General features: G+C 33.9%; 2 protein-coding genes across 3 annotated transcripts; one reads left to right on the forward strand and one right to left on the reverse strand.

Annotated features, from left to right (window-relative positions):
• The first annotated feature begins 1,714 nt into the window (after nt 1–1,714).
• LOC113395267 (uncharacterized) lies at nt 1,715–7,052 on the forward strand. Its single transcript, XM_026632837.2, has 9 exons — nt 1,715–1,984; nt 2,277–2,414; nt 2,739–2,918; nt 3,087–3,348; nt 3,780–3,952; nt 4,487–4,568; nt 4,898–5,060; nt 5,524–5,688; nt 6,414–7,052. Exons 1-9 carry the CDS (start codon nt 1,958–1,960, stop codon nt 6,439–6,441), a joined length of 1,218 nt encoding a protein of 405 aa, XP_026488622.1. The 5' UTR covers nt 1,715–1,957; the 3' UTR covers nt 6,442–7,052.
• A 2,344-nt stretch (nt 7,053–9,396) lies between these two features.
• LOC113394582 (GATOR2 complex protein WDR59) lies at nt 9,397–14,109 on the reverse strand. 2 transcript variants are annotated; one of them, XM_026631949.2, is made up of 12 exons: nt 13,776–14,109; nt 13,341–13,548; nt 12,615–13,193; nt 12,457–12,530; nt 12,042–12,380; nt 11,581–11,952; nt 11,355–11,508; nt 11,088–11,271; nt 10,836–10,956; nt 10,427–10,681; nt 9,793–10,007; nt 9,397–9,550 (listed from the first exon to the last, which is right to left on the reverse strand). In XM_026631949.2, the coding sequence occupies exons 1-12, from the start codon at nt 14,022–14,024 to the stop codon at nt 9,460–9,462; spliced, it is 2,841 nt and encodes a 946-aa protein (XP_026487734.1). In that variant the 5' UTR covers nt 14,025–14,109; the 3' UTR covers nt 9,397–9,459. The 2 variants fall into 2 exon arrangements, with proteins under 2 accessions (XP_026487734.1, XP_026487742.1); XM_026631957.2 differs by having other exon boundaries at nt 12,457–12,527; nt 13,776–14,108.
• Nucleotides 14,110–14,532: the final 423 nt, after the last annotated feature.

Below are 14,532 nucleotides of genomic sequence, written 5' to 3' on the forward strand. Positions count from 1 at the left end.
TCAAGTAATTATTTTCCTGAAAACGTTCCAAGTTTACCATCGTGTTATGGATGATGATATTCTGTTTTTTTATTTTTTTTTGTGTACAAATCTATGTTCCTTTACGTAACGAATGATAAAAATTTTATCACCCAGATTTTTTTAATAATATTAAGAAATCTATGTTAAAATATTATTAATATAGAATACTCGCACCAAGAGAATATATTAAATATAGTCATTTCCGAATTCTCGATTTGATAATTAAATAAAAGTTATTGTGCATTTTCTGTTAAGAAACACTCTACCAAATACACTTTCATTATTTGGTTAATCGTCGTTTTTGTACCTGATTTCCTACAGTCGTATTGTCATATCGGAAAATATCTTCGGGCAATCTTTGAGAGCAGTTGCCGTTGCTAAATATGGTCAACAAATTCTGATCACCAAGCACACATCGTACAATAAAATTGCAAATAACTACAACTTTCAATATTTTCCAACATTAAAATAAATAGCGTCATTATAGCTACACCGGCTATAGTTTTATTAAATATTAGTTGTCCCTTGTCTTAATACCGAATTTCATCAAATTCGATTCACTGATTTGGCCTTGTATACCTAATATTAGTAGGTGTAGATATTCCGAGCATCAACACGGTAAAATATTTTAAAAGAGTTGAATAGAACTTGGCACCTGGTATTTATAAAAACATAAATTCTTTGCTTGCCCCCAAAGAAATGATAATCATTTTAAAATTATTAAAAGCAGACGCCCAGAGCTCTACATTAAGATTATGGGATATATGTAGTTGATATATTAATAGTTATAAAACCATAAGTAATTTGTTCATGGCTACGAATAACAAATTGGTAGACATACTTCTTAATGACTTTGTGGTAGGTGGGGAGCATTTTTATAAATTCACTAGCCGTGTACTAACAAGTTGGAAAACACAATTTTTTTGTCTTTTACTTATAAACAGAAACCGAAACTCTAATATTGACCTTGTTTAAAAAAATGACGTACTTCTATACAAACTTACCTCCGAAATTAAATTTCGCTTTCTTTTACTCATAAACAGAATCCTAAAAACCCATTCCTATATCTCTAACATTGAAGAACTACAAACTTCTAAGCAAACTTTCTTACTTATAACGCTTTAACTTCTATGTTTATTTTATAATCAGAATACTGATTTTGATATTTATTTTAAAAAATTACGAACTTCGATACACGGTTTCATTTTCAGTTTCAATCTCTTAAGAGGAGAATTAAAAAAAGACACCCATACGGTCTTCGGTATATTAGCGGCCTGTTTAACGTATTTTATTCGTGTGACGAAAGTATTTTTTTAGCAGATATTAAGATTTTTTTAAATTTGATAATACTAACATAAAATTTTATAGTGGCTTTGTTTCTGCAGTTTAAGATATTTTAAATTAAATATGATATGTTTCTGTAGTATTTAAAATATATTAACCTATACTTACATACCTTTTTTCGTATTTTTTATTCTATTTGCAATCATTTGACCTATTTTTAAAAATAATAATAAACGTAGCAAATCTGTAACCTCACATTTTAATCTCATTGTAAACATAAATGATCAATAAATCTGTTCTATGGAACGTCTGTATGCTAATGAACATGCTATTTAATATGATTTTGTTTAGATAATACGAAATAGTATTAGAGTAAAATCATATTTGGAATTGTATAACCAGTCGATATTATTTGGAGTAGTTATAATATCTCAATGTCAAAAGCACCCCCGTCCCTGTTGGGCTTGTTGTATGATTTAAATTTATTAACATTGCCACTATCGAGGGGAATTGTATTCAAATACGCATGCGTAGATTACTATCCGCTGACAGACCCTGAGGTTAATCTCCTGTAAACTTACTAGTTGACTTCCTACTTACAAGTTATACGTTAAACAAGTTTTATTCAATATTTGGCCAATAAAAGATATGAATGAGGACCACGTCGTTCACTCTCGAGGTAAGAACGTTCAAATTATTTTATCAAACGCTTCTGTATCTACTGCCAAAAATCGATAATTTAATAACACAAGCATAACCTATAAGGCGCTCTAATGCTTCCTTTTCTAAATTGAGTAAAGTTAATCATATTATTAGAGCTAATTTGATGTTCTTTTTTTCATTTTAATAGGATGGATTTCTTTGATATTAAATAAATATAATCTGTGTATAATCGGAGTGTGTAAAAAAATAGTCCTTTTTTAAAAAGGTTCATGGTGTAGTATAAAATGGTGTGATAACATTTTTTTCAGGTTCTGGTCCTTCTCTTTTTAACACTGATCCCTTGGCCGGGACCATCAGTCTTCAAGATCACTTGCTCACGTGACAACTCCAAAATCGTAAGGAAAGTAATACAAAACAAGTGGCTACCAGTTTTAGAAAGATTTCAGGTAACTTATATTGAATTAATTCATAATTAAGTACTTTAATGCTATGCGAGTAATAGAGCTTTCTATAACTAACAAAACAATGTATGTTTTAATTGATTTATATAATCTAGAATTGTTTCACGCAACTGAAGAATGTACCGTACCTATATCACATTCCAAGAATAGGAATTTTATAAAAATCTTTAGGTACTTACTACTTACGAAATTTATTATTGTAGTTAAAATCGCTTTTTTGTATTTATTTTTAATCGTAAAAATACCCATTAAATTCAACCCTTAAATGAATAGTACACTTATGTTTGAAATCTTATTGATATTTTTTAGGTAAAATTGCCTTTAGAATGCCCATTTCACCCGGCGCGCGACATATTCGCGCCGCAGCATGCAGCCAAGTTGCAACATCGTTCTTCACAATGGACCTGCGCCTTCTGCGGCAAATCCTTCTACGAGGAACGACACCTCGACACGCACTTCGACCAGCGACACAAGAACCAGATTAACAAAGTATGTAACAGACGTTTCTTCTTGCTAAAACATTGTTTTATCTAGTTTACGGTTCATGTGTAGGTATTGCTTCACATTTCTCAGTTGTATATCAAGACCAAATTACCTTTTAGGTACAGAACTAAATTAAGACAGATCCATAACTTAAATTGTTAAAACTTTTTACAGGCAGAAGACGCAGTATGTCTGGCAGACTACTGCGACATAATGCGCTGCCAAGTGTTGGTCGCGCACGGTCTGCTGAGCGGAGGCAGCGGGCCCAGTACAGATATCGAATTATGGCAGGACGCAGAAGCGGCGCGGAAAGCTCTCGCTCCAGCCGCCACCCGGAGTGTAGCACGGGTACCGACGAGAAGGCGTCACCGAACAAAAACTTCGCCGATGCCTGTAGCGGACTGTCCTAAGACTGATGCTGAGAATTCTGAACCTGGTAATTTATTTTAATTATTGTAACACTTACTTAGAGAGCCGAGATGGCCCAGTGGTTAGAACGCGTGCATCTTAACCGATGATTTCGGGTTCAAACCCAGGCAAACACCACTGAATTTTCATGTGCTTAATTTGTGTTTATAATTTATCTCGTGCTCGGCGGTGAAGGAAAACATCGTGAGGAAACCTGTATGTGTCTAATTTCAACGAAATTCTGCCACATGTGTATTCCGCTCCAAGCCTTGCTCCAAGCCTTCTCCTCAAAGGGAGTGGAGGCCTTTAGCCCAGCAGTGGGAAATTTACAGGCAGCTAATGCTAAAAAAAAAAAATTGTAACACTTCTACTTTATATATAAGATTAAATGTATAAGTTTAATAATATAAATAAGTAAACAGAAATAATTATTAACCATAATTTTTTATGACATTATAGTTGCTGAAGAGAAGAAAAGAGAAGAGAATGATGGCGATAACAATCAAACGGCTGAACTATGCGACGCTGATACTGTTGAATCGTCATTACCACCAGATAGCCGCCAGAAGAGGCTCGCAGACTTACAAGCCGAGAGGGCCGCGTGTGACCCGGCGCATTTACAGGGTCTTAAGGTAACAACAAAAGACAGTAATTTCAAAGCCAAAAAATATATTGCAGTTTGTAAAAGCCTAAAACACACTAGTTACGCTAATTTTAGATGAATAAAAAAATGTTTGCGCTAACATAGTTTTACAGAAAAAAATATCAATTTAATAAATATGTATAAACACAAAGGCTGCCTTACCTACTAGTAATAGAGAATCGTACTAATAGAGAATCGTAAATCTCTTGAGATTTTACAGATTCATTACCGTGCGGTTGGTTACCTAAATTAGGGTATTAACACCCCGTACTTCTTTAACCCATAAATAAACCAAATTCAGATATTTTAGGGTAATTTCTTTGAAAATTCTAAGTAGTTCACATCGGCGTTGTCCAAGAGGGAATAGGATGCCAAACACACTGTTGTTGTGTTGTTACCCAAAAGGTATGCATATTAGTTTCAAGATTTATTAAATTTGATTTAAATATCATGTATCTGACGATAGGTCCTCGGTTTCATATTCTATTTATTATTTTTTATCTAGTAACTTTCATTATTTAAGGTGCGCTGTGAAAAAGTTGTTCATTCCTGTATCGCAACACTTCTGTTACATCTTACCCAACATCAATTCACGGAACTCGAAGGTTAACATTTTTACTTTTATTATATTACGTTAGTCGAATAAATATAATTTGACAAAGGTTCAATTTCCAGATCGGTCCGTTTAAGGTATTGGGTTTCCTGTATAAAAAACTTTTAGTTTCGGCCTAGACATACATGAATTGCAAGCACGTCGTTGATCCTGTGCCGGTTGAGCACTTGACTTCGAAATAATAAAATTGTATATAATAAGTGCTCTTTTTTTACAGTCATTTAAAAAATGAATAGTTAAAATATTAGTGTTTAAGAGACTAAATAATTACAAGTTTTAACGTTTCTAACAAAGTACCTGTTATGAAATGTAAAACCAAAGAGGAGATGCAGCGCGCTGTCTGCTGGTACCTCAGCTGCGACCGCTACTGGGAGGACACGGCGCCCGCCGCGCGCGCGTTTCCCTGGCCGCTGCTGCTCGCACTCGCGACCGGACTCGCCCTCGCCCTCTGCATGTGCTACTACATCATCTGGATCGTGTTCGAGTAAGTTTTACTGACCAGCATCAGCGACAGATTTGACTATACTGGATATGCTGATTCAGTTACTTGATTCGATAGCTTTTAAGATATTGTCGTTTGTGTAAGTGTCTTTTGTTATAATATTATTTTTCTAGCAGCTTATATTTCAGCGAATAGTAATTACACAAGTAAAACAATTGCAGGTATGATTTATATTTTCGATCAAGGTGTCATTTTAAAGAATTAAAGCAGTACTATATTTCAAATATCTCATCTTATAATATAATATTTTATAAATATCTTATTTTCAATTTCTTCTTTTCGATTTGGTTTGCATGAAAAGCTCATATTTTTCATTACCTTTTTTATCATTTGATATAAAAGAAAATAATAATGTTCGCGTACATTTCCAAGTACACGGATCATATACTAACATAGCTATTGATGGTGTCTGTTATAACAATGTGACACGTATCGTCCGCGGTAGCTCAGAGGAAGGCAGCGTGGCCGGCAGCGGCTCGGTGTCCATGACGACGCACTCGTCGCCAGCGCGCGAACGGCTCGCGCACGAGGACGGCTCCGAGGACGACCACGACGACCACTACATCTACGTCACCTACCCGCCCGACCTCAAGCGTCGCCTGCTCGAGAGGTACCGCAACAGACTCACGCTCATACTACTCACGCCCTTCATCAGACAGACGCGCGTCGATTGACAAATTGGGGCACACAAACAACACTAATTCACCCTCAACAGTCACTGTTATTAAGCATTGAAATTTTAGTTTCCGATAAAAATGATTTGTGTTTAAAAATAAGAATATTTTTACAGATTTTTATTCTAAAAAGTCTTATTGTCTGTTTGTCGAATTGATTATATTAATATCCCAGATTCAGAATTTAGAATTATTTATTTATTACTGATTCAGAATTATTTATCATTACTTTCCGCCCACGGCTTCGTCCTTGTGTTTACTGGGATGTTTTAAGATGTTAGGCATCTTATGTAAATTTCATAATGATCGATAGAGTATTTAAGACGTTAAAGCGTTACAAATAAATACAAACTCACATTCGCATTTATAAAATTAATTAGGCTTTAAATATTATTTTTCATATTAACTTTAAAAACATAATTAGTAACATAACAAAGATAGTAAGCATTTACATTTAAAGTTTCGTTAGATATTTCCTAATATATGTACTTACATTTTTATTTTATCGTAACTAATTATCTATTTTTTATTGATAGATGACTGTTTACATTGTTATTGTAACTAGACTAGATATCGTAAGTGGTTCTAGTCGAAGATAGCAATGATCTAATTTTAATATTTCCTTATTTTATTAATCCAATCGTATTGTTTTTTGTTTTAGCTGCTACAATAGAACAACCCGACTTTGAGACAATTCATCCCCTTGGGTCGTGCATGATTTATAGAGTAAAGTTTAATTTAGAAGCAACTATGACAGTCTGAAATAGCCAAAAATGCTGTCAATTTGATAACAATTTGTAGGTACCTTATGTCAATAAATAAATAATTAAATAACAAACTTTGCAGTCTACCTATAGTCTATAGCAATGATGAATGGATATTTTTCCCGCAACTAGAAACTTTTTTAAATCGTTATACTTAAAACACAAAACTAAATTTTTTGATGTAAGGTACAAAGCTACTGTTTTTGGGAGATAAAAGCACTAACTGTTTAATAGATAATTTAAATAACTAGATATAAAAACTTAGTCAAATAATCCCTTTTAAAATTTAAATATTTTCTTTATTTTAGCTCATACTTTTAAATAAAATAGAAGTAGTTCGCTTAAAACATCGGTGCCTATTTTTATATTTAGTTATAAGTAATTTGTTTCATAGTTAATATTTAAGCGTTTCTGTAAAATACGTCTGTATAAAAGTTTATCATTAAACGATAGACATGTAATATTTTAATTTCAGTCAAGGATTGATGTAGTTTCCGTATGTTTTAGGGTATATATATATGTATGTTTAGCGTTGATTTATTTATGTAAAATGCTTTTTATTTTATGAAGAAACATTGTTTGTCGTTAACCTTGTATTGATGCATGTAACATAAGGTTTTTAGAGAACTGCTCTATCAGCATTATATAAATAGCATTGTTAAAATAATTAAATAAAACGCCTATATTTTATATATTTTTCACCTTTAGTTCATATAATTATTAATAATGTTATTACTGCAATAATAGTTAATGTAAAGATAGTACTGTGTCGAATAACTTTTGCAAAGCGTCTAAAAGTTCGTTGTACCTATTAAACGTTTTGACTATTTTAAGAGTTTTGGTTAAATTAAAATAAACAATCTTTTTAAATTAATAAGACCAATTATAAAGACTATTTGACTGGATATATCTTCATTATTGTCACCACTTCCGAAGTAGTCCGATTTTTCCTTAGTACCTAAATGTAGATAAAACAACTTACAAATCGTGTGTTAAGCCACGGGTCTTTTATTTTGTATGTTTATTTCGGTTGTGAAATTACAACAAAATGCTTTAATGAAAAAATCTATAGGATCCACAAAAATAAACGATAATATTTTATAAAAGTTAGTAAAGTATAAGGTGTAGTGCATTTCAGTAGAATTTGTACGTACGAAGGCAAAGTATTGTTTGTTTATTTGTTTAAATGTTAACCGTTATTTTCACTTTATAAAATGTGAAATATTACGAATTAAATTAAAATCGGATAATTTAACTATGCCTGGTCGTATTATCTCCTTTGCCTTATACACAATTAGATTTCTGTTCAATAAATGGTTAAACAAAAACGCACGTCTTAAGTGCCTAATGTACTAATATTTAAGATTAGAAAAACTAATTATGATAACTTTTGTGTGCATTGTCTACAATGTACATACAGTTATAATTGTAACTTTATTTTTAATGACATCATTTTGAATAAAAAACATTAGAATTATGTTATCGAATTAACCATTAAATACATTAACGAAATTTTGTGATCTATAACACTATTATGTGAATAAGTGATTTTTAAAAAAAATTAAAATTAATTTTAATTTATATATGTATTACACACATACGCATTATTTATGTTTGAAATTTAAAAGATTATTTTCCCAATAAATGTACAGTTAGCAAGTTGAGATTAATTCGTTAAATGATCTCATGTTGAGGGCTGCCAACTTCGTAAAGTTATAGAATTGTAATTCGTTATTTTCTTGTGTCTTTAGTCTTGTATTGTTAAGCTAAATCTTACTAATGTTATTATCACGACTTAAACTTGCTAGAGAATATAGGGTAAGAAAGTTACATTTACTTCCAGATACCTATATACCGATACCAATAGAAAAAAACTTTTCATTTAAGTATTAATTGCTATGTATTTATTGCTATAAACAGTAATTCTGTTCATAGCAAATACATTATTTTTTCTTAACATTGCTATAACGAATTACATTTTTCGAAATACCCACTTCAAATCATTTTTTCATTTTATACAATGAAGAAATGTAAAAAAAATTTTTTTTTTACTGTATACGAATGTATAGGGAAATATCACAACGTGTGTGCTTATATAAATATTTATATAAGTTTAATAATGTATGGCAGGTGAAATAGTGGGACACATCTAGTCTTTGTAAAGTGTTGGCAGCCCAATACATTATACAAGGTTATTTAAATTTGTAGCAATAGTATAGCTAACCCTTTGTACTACGTGTAGGAATGAAGTTGCAATAATTATTGCAACTTAACGGTCAGTTTACGATTAATAAAAACATTTGAAAATCACTGGACCGCGGTTAATCATTTCTAAATAAATCACCAAAGGTAATATTTCTAGTAGTGGATCAGTTAATTAAGATAATAATAAAATCTACTTTTAGTAAATGCTTAAATGAGACTGAAGTAACTCATTTAGGTTAATACTATATTATCGTCGCTGTATGCAAAATTTGGGACTTTTGGGACACCATTTTGGGTAATAATGAAGCTATATAGTTATGGAGTTCTGATTTGTTTACAGGTGATAACTGCTACAATTGTTTTTTAAGTCGTATTGTGTAGATGTTACTGTATGAAATCGCTGGTGTAATTGTATTTTTATTTTAGCGTCGGTACAGTTTCTGCTAGAACAGCGACGAAATATATTTAGTTCGTACTTTTTAACTCACAAACTATGATATTCTTGCGCACTGTTAATTTTTTTTTTCCAAAAATGTGATTTTAAGTGAGTTTGTTAAATAAAGCTCTGTGAAACGTTTGGTTTGTATTCATTTATTTCTTACTATAGGTACAAAAAGCGGCAGTCTTCGTACTTAAATATTTATATTATTATATTAAACTATACAAATCATTAATATATTATATAATATACGTTTAATTATATGTATAATTTCATATTAGTGATTATTCTTGTAAATTTTAAACATATTTCGTTCCTTTCCACGTAGAGTTGCCTTCAATAACGCATTTACAACCGCATCCAGCCGGGCAGGTATCGTGCTGTGCAAACCTACAAAATACAGTTATATAAACGTGGGTTGCCCTAATTATTTGAACTGCTGGAATTAGAAATTGGGTAACATATTTTTTAACAGAGCTAAATTGAGTCGCAAAAGCGAGATAAACATGAAAATATTTAAATACAAGATCTTATCAGTTCTCGTAGTCAGTATTTTAAGTAATAATAGTTAAATTAATAATAGTTCCTCTAATATGAAAATCAGCCGCTATCCGCGATCGTATGCAACTCACCAGGCGAGCATGTGCTGCGCGTGCGCCGCGTGTGCGCAGAGCGCGCAGGCCACGGCCAGCCCGCGCACGCCGCGGCCGCACACGGCGCAGCGCAGCGCCAGGCGCCGGCACGACGCGCACGCCGCGCTGCGCACGGTGCGGCCGCAGCGCGCGCACTCCCACGCCGCCTCGCCCGCCGCCGCGCCCTCGCTCTTGCCGCGCACCAGCTTCATTACCTGGATGAAGTTAAAATTATCATAGTGCACACAACAGCAGCCTCAACTTGTCTCAATAAACATCTTTTGTCTTTTTACGAAGATAATACGAACAGCCTGCAAATTTCGTACTGTTGGTCTAAGAACTCCTCTCCTTTTGAAGGATGTTTGGAGCTTACTCACCGCGCTGGTAGGTAGATGCAGATATTGCACAATTTCATTGTAACAAGACATATATGATGTTATTATTATAAACAAAAAATCAAGCACGAGGAAATTCAGTAGTCTGGGTTTCATTTACAATCACCGGTTAAGTTGCACGCGTTCTAACGACGCGTCTATCTTGGCCCTTGTGTGTAGCAAAATTAATACGAAATTTATACCAAAAAAAAAAATCTTTAAAAAAAAATTATAGTTAAAACATTTTAATATTTTGTTACCTCCGTTCTCTTGTATATGAGTTGCCAGCGATGCAATACATCGGCGTAAGCTCGCTTAAAGCAGTGATAGAGGTGGACTGTCGCCTCGTCTATGACACAGGCAGACGTGGGCTCGGACTTGGTCGCACTGTATTCTGTATTTAAATTTTCTGCTTCTGAACACGAGCTACTTCGAAGGATGATTGGTAATGTCCATCCATCGGCGCTTATTTCACTATACTGATTTATAGTACTGTACGGCGACGTACTGTTTCCCTGAAAAAACATATTGTCCTATTTATATTTCTGAGAAAATATTGTAAAAAAAATCTTGACATTTATTTCGTGTTCTACTATTGCTTTACACTCTTGTTAAATTTGGACGTATTTTAAAATTTAATGGTGAATTAAAGGTTTAACAGGCACTCACACAACTTGACGTGCTAATGATAGATTGAGAACTAGAGTTAATGGTATCGTTGAAGACTGAAAACGCACAAGTCAACATAGCAGCCATTTGTAGATCTGACGATTTCGCATAATGTGATATTCTGCAACAAAAAAATGCAATTAATATGGTCTCTTGTACTGTTTAACATTAAATCCACACTGGGCACGCAGTGCTCCTCGGGGAGCACGGTCAGTGACGGCTCTGCGGAAACCGTAGCGCATATAGACTCACAGCGCTTGCACGAGGTTGCAGCAGAGCGGGTGCCCGGCCCAGCCCATGCTCTCCTCGCTGGACACGAGGTGCTCCACGGAGCGCGCGGTCAGTGACCTGGCGGCGAGGGCGGCCAGCCCCCACGCGTGCGACAACTCGCATTCTCCTTCCTCTGAAGCTGCCTTAGCATTTCTTTCGCACATGTCTAGAATAGCACAATTCTTTAAATGAATATATATTATATATATGTTTGTAAAATTATAGCGAGCATGCTACAGTCATACGCACCGACGGGATTATCTGCATTGATAACATATTTTTCTGCAAGAGATCTGTTCAGGGGGAAAAGGTTGTTGGCGACGTACAGCACCACTCGAGGCGACGTACAAGTCGATATACTTCCTCGGCTGCGCATACTGCCTGCCCTTCGACTTTGCGCTTTCTAGGAATAATTCAAGTTCATTGAATACATTTTATTTTCACCACTAAAAAAATAAGCTGTACTGGTACTTACCCACCGATCCTGAAAGTAAAATGTTGTTATAGAATTTGATGCGTGCCTATGATGTAACTGTGGAAAGCCAGATGCATTTGTAGGAGAGGGCGTTGTTGTTGCGTGAGGCGATACAGATGTGTAACCCGTCCCAAATAAACCTGGTGTCAATGAAAGCGATGACATAGATCTTGGGGTACCAGTTTCATGCTTCAGTGACAACCGCCTTGCATTTGCTGGTCGATTGAATACCACCAGAGTGCTGACCCCGCACCATTTAGCACCACATGTTCTGGGAAACGGAATACAGGAATCGCCTGCATTTTCACTTTCTGATTGGCTTCTTTGACTTGACTTCATTGAATCGGAATCTTCGCTAGATTTAACTGGAATCTTAATGGAAATGCAATAATTGTTATAATATATACAAGAGTTACATTCCGACGATAACATAAACGCAAATTGAATAATATTAATAGTACCTCATCTATAGATGTCGCTAATGTTTTAAGGCAGTATAACAGACATCTATGTCCCTCCTTCTTTTTTTTATAAGCAGTTCTATTAATGGCTTGTAAAATTTTAATTGTAGTTGTACTATCTACATTTGTTCCTGACAGCCAAGAAAATTTGGGTATAGTTTGTTCAGTAACATTTCTAGGAAAAGTAACTTGTAGGTTGGCAGTGTAACAGTTGCGCTCAGAATGTATTTGGCAAGTTCTCGTCTCTATATTCATATCTGTTACTTCAATGTTAGCCATCTCTCTAATTGATTCAAACTCTTCATCTATTGAGGTAGTTGTTTTATGTACTATTTTATTCTGAAAAATTAAATAATCGAATAAATTTTTTGAATAGAAAAGAAAATAAATAAAAGAGATAATTTATGATTCATACCATTTGTATCTCTTGGCCTTTATCACTTAGAGAGAGATCATTCATTGAGCTAACAGTAGATGCATAACTAACTGCTGAAAGAAATATTCTATGTAATAAACTTATATGATAATTTTTAGAAAAACAACAATTTATTAATGATGGAACTAAAAACTTACAGTCACTATTATTTTCATCATAATCAGTATCCTCTGGTAAGTAATGTAGGCACATTTTAAGCAGTGATGGATGCATTGTCCACAATCTCAGAGTCTGATCTCTTCCCCATGTAACAAGCTGATAATTAGAGGGCAATGTATTTGGCCTCCACACCATAGTTTGCACAGTGTCTGTGTGCCCAACTAATCTGTGTGTAAGAGATCCCCCTATCCAAATTCCTATGACTCCAGCCTGCTCCACTCTAGGCAATCCTCCCCATCCAACCCCAATAGTTAGAAGGCCACTACCAAATGGTGTGTAAATCGCTCTCCATACGGGAAAATTTGTCATTATAACATTCTCTGGTCGTCTTGCATTATTAATGTCGAAGTATTTTATACTACCATCATGGCTAGATGTTACGAGTTGATATTCATGGTGAGGGCTCCAGTCAACTCCATGAATTTTGCAAAGATGAGCAGATATGTAATGGAGGGGTGTAGAGCTTTTTCTATAATCCCATATTTTAATATCACCATCATGAGCCGTTGCCACTAAATGTGTTGAAACTTTGTTCCATTGCACTTGAGATGCACCAGCTATAAAAAAGGTATAAAATTATATATGTTAGAGATTGAAATTATTCTAAGCATTAACGATATAGTAATTTAATGTATACATAAATTTACTTTATAAAAGATTAAGCATAGTAAAAATATATTTATTTCAAATTGCATTTATCTTACCTACAGCACTCAAAGAGATGATTGGTTTTCTTGTATCTCGTAAGTCCCAGAGATATGTGAATGTGTCTATTGAGCAAGTTGCAATTAAGTTGTGATCCTGTCTGTGGAAATGTGTGTCACTGACGACCCGAGTATGCCCACGGAGAGAACATATGCATGTCAAATCGTTTCCTGCACGCCACTCATATACATCTACATGTTGATTACTCTATTTAAATACACAACACAAAATAAACTCATTAAGCATAACAAGTCACATTGTAAAAAATGAAGAAACAGGACATAAAAATTCTGCTGCTGAGCAAGTGGAGCAGCAGTGGCTGAAATTGGCTCTGGTACAGGTGGGTGGATACAAATATGACAGAATTGCCAACAGACTGATACATGTTATACATGAGATAAATTATAAAAACAAATTAATAATTATTTTCTTACTGCAATTGCACAGAGTTTTTGTCCAGGATAAGTTTGACACCACTCAGCACCAGCTGCGTCATATTTACTGTGGCGTGGATATTTCTTCACAATATCGCCTCCATCATCTTCTAGACTAATAGATTTTATAGCAAGCCATCTGCGTCCAGCCAAAAGTACATTATTACCGGAGTAATCAACGGACATTGCAGTCGCTTGTAATTCTCTGTACTCCCATTTCATGATCTCTGAACTCCAATGCACAGACATTTTAAATTGTAATTAAAGAACCTTCATAACAAAAAGTATATAAATCAGATTTTATTCGTTGTGTAGCTAAATCTAGTTATCATATAAACAATAAATAAATGCAAATCAAATAGAAACAAATTCGACAAGTTAGGTATAAATGACATTGACAATCAGCTGATTCAAATAATAAAACCAAATGTTGTTGTCAAGTCTGACAACCGACAATTATATTTTATATAAAGCGGTAATATATATACTTTTTAATTTTAATAAACAAAACGATACTGTCAACTTGCATGGCAGCAGTCACCACAAAGTCATAGCAATAAGTATAGTTTAGTAAAAAATACAGTTTACATTATGTTTCAATTTAAATTGATACGATTGTACCATGGAATAATTGGATATTGCATGTTACAGTCGTTATTATTTAACAAAAATAAAAGCTAATGTTAAATAAATTTGTGATTGCGACTTAGATGAAAATGAAATAAATCATATTTTTTTTAAATTTTCTGTATAATTA

This window comes from Vanessa tameamea, chromosome 4, assembly GCF_037043105.1.
Source record: "Vanessa tameamea isolate UH-Manoa-2023 chromosome 4, ilVanTame1 primary haplotype, whole genome shotgun sequence".
NCBI classification, from domain to species: domain Eukaryota; kingdom Metazoa; phylum Arthropoda; class Insecta; order Lepidoptera; family Nymphalidae; genus Vanessa; species Vanessa tameamea.

What these genes read in the sequence shown, in the direction of transcription:
- LOC113395267 (XM_026632837.2), top strand. Translation starts at nt 1,958, where the DNA reads ATGAGGACCACGTCGTTCACTCTCGAG. An exon ending in CAGTTTTAGAAAGATTTCAG is followed by an intron (nt 2,415 to 2,738) that starts GTAACTTATATT and finishes GATATTTTTTAG; the next exon opens with GTAAAATTGCCTTTAGAATG. An exon ending in ACAAGAACCAGATTAACAAA is followed by an intron (nt 2,919 to 3,086) that starts GTATGTAACAGA and finishes AACTTTTTACAG; the next exon opens with GCAGAAGACGCAGTATGTCT.
- LOC113394582 (XM_026631949.2), bottom strand. Translation starts at nt 14,024, where the DNA reads ATGTCTGTGCATTGGAGTTCAGAGATCATGAAATGGGAGTACAGAGAA. An exon ending in CATCTCTTTGAGTGCTGTAG is followed by an intron (nt 13,194 to 13,340) that starts GTAAGATAAATG and finishes CCTTTTTTATAG; the next exon opens with CTGGTGCATCTCAAGTGCAA. An exon ending in TAGCGACATCTATAGATGAG is followed by an intron (nt 11,953 to 12,041) that starts GTACTATTAATA and finishes ATTTCCATTAAG; the next exon opens with ATTCCAGTTAAATCTAGCGA.